The sequence below is a fragment of the Branchiostoma lanceolatum genome, chromosome 2 (assembly GCF_035083965.1).
Source record: "Branchiostoma lanceolatum isolate klBraLanc5 chromosome 2, klBraLanc5.hap2, whole genome shotgun sequence".
Taxonomy (NCBI): Eukaryota; Metazoa; Chordata; class Leptocardii; order Amphioxiformes; family Branchiostomatidae; genus Branchiostoma; species Branchiostoma lanceolatum.
In genome coordinates, this window is record NC_089723.1 from 35117205 (window position 1) to 35131352 (window position 14148).

A 14148-nucleotide genomic window follows, 5' to 3' on the forward strand; every position below is an offset into this window, starting at 1 on the left:
TTGCAAGTACAAGCTTCACATAACATACTGAATAAATACAATGATATGAGCGACTAGATACAATGTTATGCTACAATCTAAAATGTACATTGTACTTGTTTTGTTGGGTTTCATTTCTTCTTCTTTTGAGGCAGTGGAAGACGGATTTACCCACTTCTTGCCTAATATGTAACGTTACATGTGGGTTCTTTGATTTTAATAGTAAAGTTATTATTGTTTTGTCATGGTCGGTGTCGGAGAACGCCGTATCTTGTCAGGATGGCTGGCGCTTAAGGAGTCACAAACTCACACAAGAATCAGATAGTTCTTCCTTGTTAGTTTAATGAACACGTCCTTCTCTCGGGTCTTCACCTCCCCGACTGCTGACTGACCTCCTTTTCTATCTCTAGATCTAACGGGCCCTTCTAAGTTATCTCAAGTGACTCCGTCGGGCCTTTCCAAGTTATCTCAAGTGACTCCGTCACACATGCTCCCGTTTTCTTTGATTGAAACTCCTATTTCAATCACTTACCTAAAGTTTACAAAACTTGACAACGCCTATATGTCTGAACTCATCGGTAGATATAACTACCCTAGAGCGTACTGCTTTTGCTATGACGTTACACAATACAATGGCGAGATAAACATCTCTGTGACTTCTAACAATCTCTAAACTAAAAAGAACAATTAGTTTAAAAAAACAACAATTGTTTTGACTTATAACACTCTCTAAGAACATGCATTCACCTACTGGCTATGGCCATCTCATCTTTCAGACCCACAAATACAAAGAGATTATACAGTACATATCATCAGAACACAAAAGTAAAACAGACTATTCATGACAGTCCCTTCTGAATGTCCGAATGTTGCTCACTGTCCATGTTGACCGTCGCATTACATCTAGCCTACGACGGCGCGTCCGCCACGGCGCGTTAGTCGCTTGCGAGGTCAGGCTGTCTCTTTCCCTCTGACCTTCTGCCGTGACAGCTTCTCTTCAATTTCGCGCTCCCTCGCCGCTGTGTCCACGGGTTTTGCGTCCCCAAAGATACTTCTCTGGGAGTTAGCCGATGCTTGGTGAGGATTGCTCACGACAGGTTTGGTACAGGGTGCCAGCCGGAGTTTTGGCCTCTCTGCGAAATATGCAGCTGGACCCCTTCCATCGCGTCTACCGCGCCCATAATTGCCTTTGTTACCATAACGACCCAACTCTGGTCCGTTATCGTTGGAGGTCTTCCTCCAGTTGCCTGCGGTTCCTACTTCCCTCCTTACAGATGACTCCAGCTCCCCTGACGCATACAGCTGTATCATTCTGGCCAAGTTCGGAATGTCCCTGCCGATGATAGCCGGACGCGGCAGGTTCGGTGCTACCTTGGCGGTTAGCCGATATACCTTAGACCCGATGTCGATTTCCACTTCAGCGTCAGGGTAGCCCTTCTCGTCACCGTGAATGCACGTTATCTTCCCTCGCCTACTCGGCTTGACCTTTCCCGGATTGACCAGATCTGCGTGTATCAACGTCTGCGTACTTCCTGTGTCCAGTAGAAGTGGCACCTGTCGACCTTCCACCCGGCCCTTGACTTCGAAAGCTGATGATGGGGTATTCCTGCCGACGTAGAAGGACTTTGGAGATGTGCTCGCTTCGGACCTGTTATGCGGGCAATCCTTGACTAGATGCTCCAGGCTGTCGCACACGAAACACCGCCTCCCCGTCGGGAGGTATTGCGGCTTCTCTCGCACCGCGCTCTCTCCCCTGGCGGACAGCTCGCGCTTGTGGGCCATAAGAAAATTCTCGGCCATCTGGGCCAGCTCCTTCAGGTCTTTAGGAGCCCTCTCCCTCAGATGTACTGCCAAGTCCGGGGAGCAGGTTTCCATGAACTGCTCTCGGACGAACATGTCCCGGAGATCCTCGTAGTGCTTAGTTGCGTCGGACAGCTCCACCCACCTCTCCAGGTAGCTGTTTATCCTTACCAGGAACTGCCCCGGACTTTCCGAAGCCTCCGGCTTGCTCTGCCTGAATTTAGCACGGAAGCCCTCCTCCGTAAGGTTGTATCTCTTCATTAAAGCCTCTTTTATGCATTTGTAGTCCTGAGCCTCCGTGTTGTCTAGCCTTGAGAACACTTCTAACGCTCGGCCCGTTAAAAGGGCGCAAAGGCTGGACGCCCAAGTATCCGGCTCCCAGGCGTTGGCGGTGGCAAATCTCTCGAACCTCTGTAGGTATGCGTCCACCTCATCCTTGCCATCGACGAATGGTGGTAGCTTCGGCGCCTTCGCCCGGACACGCTCCGTCCCCGTCCGGTCCTCTCTCACCAGGCCCAGCTGTATCATCTCCCGCTGGTGTCGCCTCTCCGCCTCTCTCTCCTGCCGCTCCTTTTCCTTCTCCTCTGCTTCAAACCTCCGCTTCTCCACCTCCCTCTGCCGTTCCTTTTCTTTCTCCTCCGCTTCTAACTTGAGTTTCTCCGCCTCCCTCTGCCGTTCCTTCTCCCTTTCTTCAGCCTCTACCTTCAGCTTCTCAAGCTCTCTCTCCTTTGCCCTATCCTCTCTCTCCACGGCCTGCTGCTGCTGGACAAATTTCAATAGGTCTTCCCCCGCTAGACCTAGTTTCTCCCCAGCTTCAATGTATTTGTCCATCCTGTCACCTTTTCTTTTTGATCACGTTACAACTTATTCACTTGAAACGGCCCATCTGGCATCCAGCAGCCTTGGAATGCTGTTGCTCCCAGCATACACTAATCAATACCAGATGTCTTCGTCTCTGTACTACACACAGCTCTTTTCACAACAACAACTGGCCTATTCACTGTTGACTCGATGAGGAACTTTTCCTCTTCTCCCGCTCGGATTACTGTTGTCCTCTCCCAGCATACACTACTCAATGTCAGATGTCTTCGTATCTGCACTACACACTGCTCTTTCACAACAACAACTGTCCTACTCACTGTCCAGGACTCGGTCTTGCTCCTTGCCTTGGGTCTTCACCTACTGTTGGATGTCTTCGGTGAAATGTCCCACTTCTTAACACCACGTGTCGGAGAACGCCGTATCTTGTCAGGATGGCTGGCGCTTAAGGAGTCACAAACTCACACAAGAATCAGATAGTTCTTCCTTGTTAGTTTAATGAACACGTCCTTCTCTCGGGTCTTCACCTCCCCGACTGCTGACTGACCTCCTTTTCTATCTCTAGATCTAACGGGCCCTTCTAAGTTATCTCAAGTGACTCCGTCGGGCCTTTCCAAGTTATCTCAAGTGACTCCGTCACAGTCGGGAACAGTGGGAAAGTAAGTGTGTATTTTGGACACGCTATGAAATGATAAGTGTCTTGCATGTATATCGTCATAAAATGAACAATATATATACAATATATATACATCGCCCTGTGAAATGGTAGGTCCCTGTCATATCGTGACATCCCGGAAGACAGGTCTCGTGCCAGATGGGAAGAGATAAATCACTAATTTTAACATCAGCCGCGCAGGACCACTATCTTCCGGATACAGCCTTGTCACAGGCGCACTGCTGGGAAATACACGGATTTTGTCTTAGGCATAGCGCTTAGTGGCTGAGATACCAACCTAGGATTGAAGTGTTCAAAAATTCGTGTTTTCCTGCAACTGTCGTAGAGCTGTATTCGTTATCACCAAGTACAGTAGGGGCATCTTCGCTGGATAGTTTTAAAGAACGCTTGCAGCTAGATGTGCAAAGGTTAGGTGTGACAGGTTCTTCAGTGTAATATAACCAGCTTCTGTCGCGCCGCGTGCCTGCGAAGCTGCCGTGTTACGGCGAAGGGCGGTTATCCCGGCTATGATGATGATTCACTGTGTTCTGCGGCTCAGAGGTTGAGGAAACAGCCTATACCGGCTATACAGATACAGATAGTAACTCATCGCAAAGGGAGAATTAATGAACCATGCAGGCTTTAATTAGGTGTACATGTATATGAGTTTGGGGGATGTCCCTGTAGGTTCCAATTAGTTGGTAACTGGGAAACCCCGGTTCCATCCTTATATCCACTGCCTTCAAAGAAGAAATCAAATCAAATCCCACAATTGTAAACGAATTACCCCCCTATAGTTGATTGGACATCAGTGGTATGTACTCCATTGCTTTTCTTTCGCTGTACATGCAAGTAGACTTCGGGCATGGTTTTGGCGATAAATCGTCATATTCACCATTTCCCACTTTCCAGGACTTGCCCCCATCATATTGTATTGTATGGAGTGGTATGTAGTCCACTGCTTTACTGTACTGCACATGCAAGTAGCCTTCGGGTATGATTTTGGCAATAAATTGTCATCTTAACCATTTTCCACTTTCCAGGACTTGCCTCTATCATGTTGTATTGTACGGAGTGGTATGTACTCCATTGCTTTACTGTACTGTACATGCAAGTAGCCTTCGGGCATGATTTTGGCAATAAATCGTCATTTTCCATTTTCCAGGATTAGTCCCCATCATACAGTATCGTATCGACCGTGCTCTGAATGTTACGTCAACCGTTCAATCTGCAAAACTATACAGCCAGAGGGACGTAAATTTGCCGCTGATTGCGGACGCTAATTTCATTCAATAATTCACGACAGACGAACGGCTCCCGAGGCACGGAATCAACTGATCATTATTCAATATGGGGGTGAAATTCACACGCACGGACTTCGATTCTAGAGAATTTGGGTTCTCGTTTCTCCTGTATTCGTTATTGTACGACCTCGTATTTGCACCTGCAGCTTGAATCATGGAGAATGTTCACTCAGGGTCTTGTTACAAACCCAGCCTGTAGCTGCGGGTGTCGATATATGAAACGGTTACTCATCATCTATTACACTGCCCTACACTTGCCAGCGCTCAGTTATCTTTAATTAGAAGTAAGCTTTCTGCGATTTTCGAACACGCTGTCAATTTATGATAAATACCCAAGCTGACAACTTTAAATCATGATACACAAAACTACATTATAGCAACGAAAGATATTAGGTATATGTGTCCCTTTTTCCTTTGGGTGGGGGTTTGGACTTATGAAAAGATTACACTTGAACTGTATTTTTTTATTTATTATTATTCAAATGTTTGAATCTTTTGTTAAATATATCATTTCCAATACCGTACAAGTAGCGGCGGGGGTATGAACGGCATATAACCTGAGTCCTTCGCCATTTTGTCTTGTCCATTTATTTATGTATGATGCTTTGTGAAAAATAGTTCTAGAGAAAAATATACAAAGATTTATGGTTCGTCTGTTCATCAACAGCAACTCATGTTATCGCGTTATCAACGTGCACAAGATGGGTACTTACTGGCTGTAATAATACAATATGTTGAACATGGTGAATAACATCAACACAGGAAGGAGCGAGCTTTTCTTAATCTCATGCCATATGTGGAGGTCTGTAATAGTATGGGTCGTTTTCCCGCTTTCCGGGCCGCTTAGCTCCTAACGTGACCACCTGCTCACGTTTCTATGGCCAGACTGATATCATTACATGGATTACGTCCTCTGGGCACCCCAAAACCGATGCGAGCGTGCGAAAAAAGGAGGGCAAATAAAGCTGTATTCACTGGTCAGGAAGCTTGAGCAAATAACTGAACACACAAAACATAGTATAACGAACAATAAATTCTATATTTTTATTCGGATTCTTTCATGACTTTTTCTTTGATTTTGGGAAAATTCGCTCAATGCTCGAAATGCATTTTTCAGCTTTGTTGTACTGATATAGATTGCAAAAAGATACGATAGAAAACAAGGCTTTTAAAGTTATGTTCGGTCGTTTTTTTGCAATATATAGCACATATCTGCTTATTTTACAGCTGCTGCTTTGTATGATTTGCAGTATGGTCGCAAACTTGTTCTTTTGTAAACGGACGAAAATCGATACACGCGGATACCATCCATAAAATCAAGTAAGTTTGACCGAATGTTCAGCAGCGTATGATAACATTTCAAAGTCACCTCGTATAAGATTGCCCCAGAATTCCTGGTCTCTTGTCATAAACCATTGGAGTAATACCCCGTATCATCATGCGCATCGCGAACAGAAGGTATTATTACATGACATGATGACAGAACGCGATGTCAGGTACAAAGCGGAACCAATTCCTCCCGCTACCGACATCGTGCATAATGACACAGGCGACTACCGTAAGCCCCCTCCCCCCCATTCCACGACCTACACTGAATTTGTGTAACCCTTGACTTCATAATTGGAATATCATGCAAGATGTACAAGTATGACTGAAAAGATAACAAAACACACAAAGTGTAAAACGATTTGTTTTTTATGTGTGAAATTCGTTGAGCGCTCCGTCAAATTTCATATCGCAGCGCAATCGCAGCAATGTCGCCGTCCCAGTGGAATGGGGGTCTAACGACGGATATTACGCAAAATCGTTCAGACTCAGATTGATATCGCCACGCTAATGTAAATCGTTTACGCCAATGCTGTTATGCTATAATCTTGAGACCATCAACGAAACAAGCGCACATGAAAGGCACATAATATCACATATCTTTAAAACTATCTATCGTTACCATACAGATATTGATAAATGTTCTAATCGATAGAAACATAATGCATACACTCACACCCTTTCATCTTTAGATTTGATATAAAGAACTCAAGATTATTGATCGATTGACGTTATCTATCGTTACCATACGAATATTGATAAATTTTCTAATCGATAGAAACATAATGCATACACTCACCCCCTTTCATCTTTAGATATGGTGTAAAGAACTCAACATTATTGATCGATTGACGTGATTTGCTTCCGTTTCCACAGAACTTAGACAGTTAGAGGTAGTACAATATAACACAGTCTGATGGCAATCCGGTTTCTGATGAATCATGTATTATCATATCAGAGCTGTGCTCGTATATAACTGTAAACTTAATTCCGAAATGAACAAGCGAAGTGTGGCACCGTGGTGCGATAGCGCAACAAAATGAATATAGTTACTCATCGTTGGTGACAAATGGCTTCCTAGGTTCTTACCACATGCATTCTGTGTTTTATCGTAATGTCGGATTTTTGTTTTTAAATCAAGGCCTTCTTTTTGTAGCATAGCAACCTAGACAGGAAGAAAACATTGACAACACGAGGACAAAACTATTTCTTCATACGCAGACCACATACAAGTGGTGTACAGTACAATATGAGCTTAGGCAGTTTCGTCAAACACTCGAGTATACGGTAAAGCTTTCAACAAGGTAACCAACAAAAATACATATGGCCATCTTCAGTCAAATATTGACCGTGGTAAAATCCTAGTTGATATCAGCCCTACCAAGGACCTTATATATAATGTCCTTGGCCCTACAGCTTCGGCTATTAATTGCTGAACATTACTATAAGAAAATACGACAACCAACAAAAAAGGCTGCAAGAAACTAGTCCGTCCAGTGCGATATATAGGTCATAAACACAGGTATGTGAAGTGGGATTTGAGGTATGGCAAGGATGCGTTCAAATTACCACAAATGGCTCATTCTGTCCTTTCCTGATACTGTATTTGTGTTTCTGTGGTGGTGTAAATCGGAGACGGCATCCCGATTTGGACACCGGCCTCTTCATTCGAAGCCAACATCTCGTTATCCACGAGACTTTGCGTGGTTTCCCGAGAACGAGAAGTCCGGGACATCTCGAATCGTTGCAAACTCCCATACCCCCTTGATGATGACGTCCCCGTACAATTGTCTGTCCCTGTCGTCGCGTTATACAACTGGTTCAGTTCTCCTATGCAGATCGCATAGAGGAGCACCACTGACAACGAGATCCCCCCCAACGTCAAGAAAATGATCCCGGCCATCACGCAGTTGTCAAGGTGCTGACGTAAGATGACGTATTTAGTCTCGATCTTTTCGATCTCCCTGGCGGGCTGGGTGTCGGGGTCCACCGTCGGCTCCCGCGGGATCGTCCAGGCTACCGCCACGAGCACGATCCCGAGGACGAGAAAACAGAGGGAGAGGATGAACCCGGAGTCCACGGGATCCCGTTTGGCGCCAGTTCTTCCCAAGCACGTCCTCTCTCCCAGCATTTGTCGCTGCACTAGCGTACTGTCGCCGTCAGGGGGCGCTGCACCATCGGATGTTCTGCGCGATTCGCCATCATCGTTGTTGACGGTTACGTCAACTGGCGCCATTTCTGTTTTGTTTTCGGTGTTTTTCAGATGTCGTCGTTGTCGGTGAAATGGTTGGATCTATTTTGTTGACCTTCCATCGGCATTCACTGTCCTTGCCAAGCAGATGTGCTCACTGGGAGGGGAAATAAGAAATCTCGGTCAATATACGAGACAGATAAAAACCATGGTGATTAGCAGTGATGAAATAACCGTCTTACGGTATATTACAATTTGTTTCATATACTATTCCTGCAACTGCACTAGAATGTACCTACATCTACTAACATAATTCCACCTGGGTACATAATTCCGCCACCCTGAAAACATACATTCAAACAGGTCTCCAGCCAAATGCCCCACAGTACTATAAAGCACTCCATTATATCTAAACTGTGCATACCTGGCGGGTGCTGCACTAGAGATCTCTCAAACCCACTGTTTCTCAAAGTGGAGGATTTATGTAACTCGGTGAATTGATGTTACTGGAGGTTAAACGTGCAACAAGCCCACAGTCTGCGGGCAGCCTGTAGCCTCTACGCACCAGTGGAGGACTGGTCCCACGAAGCTATCGCAAGCTGTTACAGTCGGATGTGGATTTTCAATATGATCTTGATAAGAGGCACAAATATCCTATTTCTGCTTGGTACTTTTCTTTCACATAAAAGAAATATATTTTTTAAGCAGATTTCGAGCAGGATGCTCAATAAGTAAGCTGAAATATGCATATAACGTTATAGAGCGTCCTGAAGACACGCGTGTCTGGATGCTCTTCCCCAAGTCCTATTTTTACCGACTATGTGCTATGGAAGTTAGGGAAGAGTATAACCATACGGCGCTAGAATAGCCAGACGGAGGTCATAGATAACAGTAAACCCCCGAACCATGAACGATCCATGGCATGCAACGTTAGACATCCTCAAAGTTCTTACCAACCATATATATAATGTGCTAACGAAGTCAAGAGAAGAGTAGAACCGCGACGCTAGAATAATAATAGCCAGACGGAGGTATAGTACATACATACCAGTGAACCATCTAACCACGGAACGATCAATGCCATGTAACGTTAGACCATCCTGAAGACTCAAAGTCCTATTCTTACCAGAGTAGAACCATACGACGCTAGATCATAGCCAGACGGATGTCGTACATACAAACATAACAGTAAACCACCGAACCATGCAGCGCTCAATACCATGTAAAAACACTAACCCGCTTCATCAATAAACAATTAGTACTGACCTTACAGTATAGTAGGGCGTCCAGTTCTGACATTGCGCAGTAAAGCATAACAGGAATAGGAGATGGTCTCTTTCAATCTAGACAACCTCTTGATAATTAATCTACGTAAGGTGTAAGTTACGTAAGCCCAGAAGCTGATGACTTCAGCGGCAACAACGCATAGTCCCTAAAAAACTGTAACCAACAGCTACTTCTAAGGTAAAAGGTACGGTATACCTATCACCACACAGGTGTTAGGCCATTCATAACTTACTATTCCCCTCTTAACCATTCGCAAACAGGTTTAGAAAGAACAGACATCGATAAAATTGTACCTACGCTTCACAGGGTCATTATACACGTCACATCTTGTAGTGGAGTGTGGCGGGGCTGTGTTTTTAAATAGGATTCTAGTGCCGAGAAAAATCTATAAAAGGGCCGGAGTGCTTTAATTTATGGGTTTACCGTTTACAGGTTTATGAATTTGTTTTGATGCCAGCTTGAGACGCGATATGAATCTATTTGAAATGAAATCTATTCCCAGTACAATATCACTTATGACAAAACGAAACTGGAATACCCCACAGTTCTTATTAGTTTCTACCAGACTAACTACGCCGGCTAGTCTAGGACAGTATTTGACAGGGTTTCATTTGCAGGCTTCTACGTGGGCGAAATGTGATCTTCACCATGGTCTGAGTCTACTGGCTAATTATTCCTTTTTTTCTGACGAATTCTACGATCCATACGCCCGTAGGAAGGCCTTGTGGAGGTAAGTTCTTATATCTGTAATGACGTGAAACACGGACCTGACTTCAGGCGGCCTGATCCGTGAGTGAAAAGGTTGAAACGGCAGCTGGCGAGAAAATCGATATAAACGCGGATGTGTCAATCACGTGACTCACATTACACACGCGACAGTTCTTATTTAGGGCTGGTCCGTTAAAAGCTGGACAAATAGCAGACAAGAATTGTGATAAAATGTCAACATATTTGACTAATAAAAACATAAAGATGGTTGCCAAGAATAATGGTCAAAATATTTGACTAGTAAAATGTCAAAATATGTTCTAGCTAAAAGACGTCGAAATATTTCACAAATGAAAATGGTAAAATGTTTGACTACTACAAAATGGCAAAATATTTGCCAATTCTAACTGGCTTCAGTGTCCAGACGCTGTAGCTCTTGCTTAAAAGTGGTTATACTATTCAATACACTATGTATGCGAACTACATTGCATATGTCTTGCTGCATGAGCCAACTGTTCTTCCAGGTAGGATCAGGTAGAATGAAGAGTTGGTTAAAAGCGACATCTATGGATTTCTACGCTAACTGCAGAAGATCTGCACCACAGGAGACATGGTCCAATTTAGAGAATATTCCCGATTTTCTAATAATCAATCTTCCACATCGCTCCTACTTTCGCCATATTCTCCTATAGTCCAATTCTACAATTATTCTAGGCTCAGATTGAAACAATTTGACAGAACATGGAATCTAGAAATTCTTTTCACAGCCAATATCTCTAACCGTAAGATCTGGACGCAGTTGTTCAATCGTTCTAACTTGTGGATATTTGCAGAAGGGGTCGATTGGCTAGAGTCACATGATACTGACTCAGTGGACTTCTGACCTATGACGTCAGTGTCACAGTACTACAGTTCACGACAGTCGAGTACCCACAACCGGGCCCTCCAGTTTCTTACACAGACTGCTGACTTTCCACAGGTAACAGGTGTATACATATCGTGAGTGAAAGCAAAGGAAACTGTTCCGCTGTGTGTTTGTGTAGTTTGACTACCTTGTGTGACTTCTGCTCCAGATTTTGCTAACAACACTGTTCTGTAAAGCTGTACATGGAACTTTCCCATTTTCGAACAAGCGTTGGACTTTGTTATATATTTTTGTTTGGTAAACTGTACAAATGTTGCTGCTAAATAGGTTTTGGCTTTATTTTGACAAATTTGTATACACTTTCTTATCATATATGTTTTTGTCTCACAGACGTGCGGTTAGGATTATTTATGATCAGTCCGTTTGTGTACAGTTTTTAGAATATCTCATGGGGGACAACAACTTTGAATTTATTTTAAAAGATTGGATGTATTCATCGGAGATGTTTGAACTGTTCGAAGGATTTCCGTACGCGTGTTGCTACAAAAATCTTAAAAACGAAAAAAGGAACTTATTGTGAGTCATTCAACTAATAACGTAAGAGCAGACTAATAACATTTATGTTTTGACGACATGGACAGATTTCTACGATGGCCCAGACTGCCTCAGTACCCTATCCTGTGGCCGCTTCTACCGTCACCCAGGTCACAGTCTTCTCACAAGGTAGTTCAGGTAATATGTGTTACTGAAGTTTATGTGGCTTTCTTATAGTATTATTAACTTGCAATTGCTACTTAGAGGTACGCAGACTGAAAACTGAAAAAAATATTAGGTTTAGAGCTAGCGGTTTGTGACACTGACGCTCCATGTACTTGGATCTCTGTAGCTATACTTTCTATATGGCAACAAGGCCGCGATAATCGCTCTGACTTCTGTCATTATATTGTTTTGTACTTGAATATGTTATGTTTATTATAGATTTCTGCATCTTAATAGTTACTTATTAATTTTTTCTTTATCATTTACTTATGCATGTATTTTGTATGTTATTAATAGGGAAGTCTAGAAAAGAAATAAAGAAAAGCAGTTCCCATGCCAGTTTGTTTTTCTCTCCTTCCCAGACGCTCAGGTGAACAGCCCTCCCGTCCCCCCGAACCTCCCGGTGTCCGGTCCGGAGGAGGAGTTTGGCGATGCCCCAGTGGTGATGATGTGCCCACACTGCCGCATCAGGATAGTGACGTCACTCAAATTCGTCAGGGGTCCCATGGTCTATGCGACCTCCATGTTCCTTCTTTTGTCCATGTAAGCAGTCTTTATATTTATGAATGCAAAAAAACAACAACTACGATTCCATATCGTCACGTCGCCTGTATTCTGCACCTCCCAGGAATGATGTGTTATAAGTGTGCATTTCAAAGTTGACATATCTTTTTGTGGTTAATGTTACGTCAAGCTCTGTCCCAAGTCCCTGTCACACATTCAAGACCTTTCCAAGACTTTGCTCCCGACCTTTCTCCAGCCAAGGTTGGCGGTGAGTTGGGAGTAGCCTGAAATCTGTCCGATTTAGCTCCAGTTCATTCCTATGATGGCATCGGAGAAGAACATGACTTTCCCGAGTTTGATTTGTCAAATCTCCCCGGTCTAGTACGAAGTAACTATTATTCCAATGTACAATCCGTTGATAGACAATGCATTTTCTCCCTTTAAGATTTTATAGCGTTACTTATAGAATGTTCATGTATATTGATTCACGGTAAGAGTTCGTATGTTTGTATGCCTGTGTGATTTATCTACTACTAACTATTGTTTTTTATTATGTACTTTTGCAGCAAGGTTGGCCCCTTATAATAGCTAATATAAGGCCAAACAAATAAATAGATTGTAGGCCACCTCCCCAACCAACTTCCAAACACAGATGATTATTAAAGGCCCATCCATAATCTGGAAAATGTCGGAAGACCATGATCGGCTATATATATATGTGCGGCAGGGGCTTTACACGATGTAATATTTTACTATTATGTTTCCTTGCTTTCAGAATCCCGTGGGTCCTGTGTGGTTGCTTCATCCCGCTCTGTCTCCGCTCCATGAAGGACGTGGAGCACAGCTGTCCGAACTGCGGCAGTCACCTTGGCACCTACAAACGGCTGAAATAAGGGACCATTGTCTAAACCCCTACTCACTCATCTATGTACCGTGTACATGGCCATATAAAACCATCTATGCCTTACAAACAATCGTATAGAACAGGATGTTGCGCTTGTGCTTATTGTAAAAACCATAGGGCGATATGTAAATGTGTAATAAGCAAAAGATAAAATCAGTTGAATTCATAAATGCTATGTGTATGAAGAACCACGCTGCAAATTGTACTCTGTTGTTTATAAGAGTAAATTAGCGTGACAATAAGAACTAATGTATGAATAAGAAATATAGTCTTAGAAATGTAAACTAATAAAAGAAGAGAATTTACAAACAATTCTCATCCATAGTATAAACCTTAAACTTATCTTTGTCTTAATCCTCGTATCTCCAGTTTGTTTGACCAGTTACGTGTCAAAACAATACAATTTGTCTTTCCTTGTAGCGTCTGTGAAATATATTTCTGTATCAATCGAATGTCATGCCTTATATATATTGAAATAAATGAAGAATTGTGTATTAAACAGTATCAAACTTTATCATCTCATCTCATTATACCTTAGCCTAAATATCTGACCGCCGGGGCACCACAGAAGATCAGGCAACAGGTTTTCTCCACCCTTCTCGGTTTTCTGTACTTATTGGTATTTCACTTCCTGGTGTAATGCCGGCCCATTATCTGATATCGCCCTCCCATATTTTCCGTTGCCTACCACTATAATTTCCTTCCTGGGCGGTTCATTGCATAATAGTTTTGACTTGTCTGGATGACTGTGGTCGTATTACACTTTATCTGTGATCATATCTAGAAGTACGTCCACTTGACAATGAGTCACTCTCTCAGCAAAAGCCACACGTAGGAAGAAAGCCGTGTCCATAGCATTAAAGTAGCGCCCACCTTTCACCACCATGGCAACTCTACAATGTTTACTGTGGCGCACCGACGATGTTTTCTTAACCCGTTCACAGGTGGAAATTATTAACAGAAAGACCAGAAAGCTCTCCGCTCTTCGAATCTGTGGAAATTTCCAACGATATGTAGGTAAATAAAAACGTACATAAGCTTGTATGC

General features: G+C 43.3%; 3 protein-coding genes across 8 annotated transcripts; 1 reads left to right on the forward strand and 2 right to left on the reverse strand.

Moving 5' to 3' along the window:
* Nucleotides 1–304: 304 nt before the first annotated feature.
* On the reverse strand, nucleotides 305–3234 carry LOC136428826 (uncharacterized). The gene has a single exon (XM_066418598.1). The coding sequence runs from the start codon at nucleotides 2608–2610 to the stop codon at nucleotides 931–933; it is 1680 nt and encodes a 559-aa protein (XP_066274695.1). The 5' UTR covers nucleotides 2611–3234; the 3' UTR covers nucleotides 305–930.
* Nucleotides 3235–7462: 4228 nt separating this feature from the next.
* On the reverse strand, nucleotides 7463–8119 carry LOC136427008 (transmembrane protein 74B-like). Its single transcript, XM_066415728.1, has one exon. The coding sequence runs from the start codon at nucleotides 8117–8119 to the stop codon at nucleotides 7463–7465; it is 657 nt and encodes a 218-aa protein (XP_066271825.1).
* Nucleotides 8120–10923: 2804 nt separating this feature from the next.
* LOC136428827 (LITAF domain-containing protein-like) lies at nucleotides 10924–13212 on the forward strand. 6 transcript variants are annotated; one of them, XM_066418599.1, is made up of 4 exons: nucleotides 10924–11048; nucleotides 11576–11666; nucleotides 12056–12236; nucleotides 12973–13212. In XM_066418599.1, exons 1-4 carry the CDS (start codon nucleotides 10956–10958, stop codon nucleotides 13088–13090), a joined length of 483 nt encoding a protein of 160 aa, XP_066274696.1. In that variant the 5' UTR covers nucleotides 10924–10955; the 3' UTR covers nucleotides 13091–13212. The 6 variants fall into 6 exon arrangements, with proteins under 6 accessions (XP_066274696.1, XP_066274697.1, XP_066274698.1 ...); XM_066418600.1 differs by having other exon boundaries at nucleotides 11576–11657; XM_066418601.1 differs by having other exon boundaries at nucleotides 10960–11068.
* The last annotated feature ends 936 nt before the right edge of the window (nucleotides 13213–14148 follow it).

Excerpts from the sequence above, each read along its gene's own strand:
- LOC136428826 (XM_066418598.1), bottom strand. The coding sequence starts at position 2,610 with ATGGACAAATACATTGAAGCTGGGGAGAAACTAGGTCTAGCGGGGGAA.
- LOC136427008 (XM_066415728.1), bottom strand. The coding sequence starts at position 8,119 with ATGGCGCCAGTTGACGTAACCGTCAACAACGATGATGGCGAATCGCGC.
- LOC136428827 (XM_066418599.1), top strand. The coding sequence starts at position 10,956 with ATGACGTCAGTGTCACAGTACTACAGTTCACGACAGTCGAGTACCCAC. Across the intron at positions 11,049-11,575 it reads AGACTGCTGACTTTCCACAG|ATTTCTACGATGGCCCAGAC; the intron begins GTAACAGGTGTA and ends CGACATGGACAG. Across the intron at positions 11,667-12,055 it reads CTTCTCACAAGGTAGTTCAG|ACGCTCAGGTGAACAGCCCT; the intron begins GTAATATGTGTT and ends TCTCCTTCCCAG.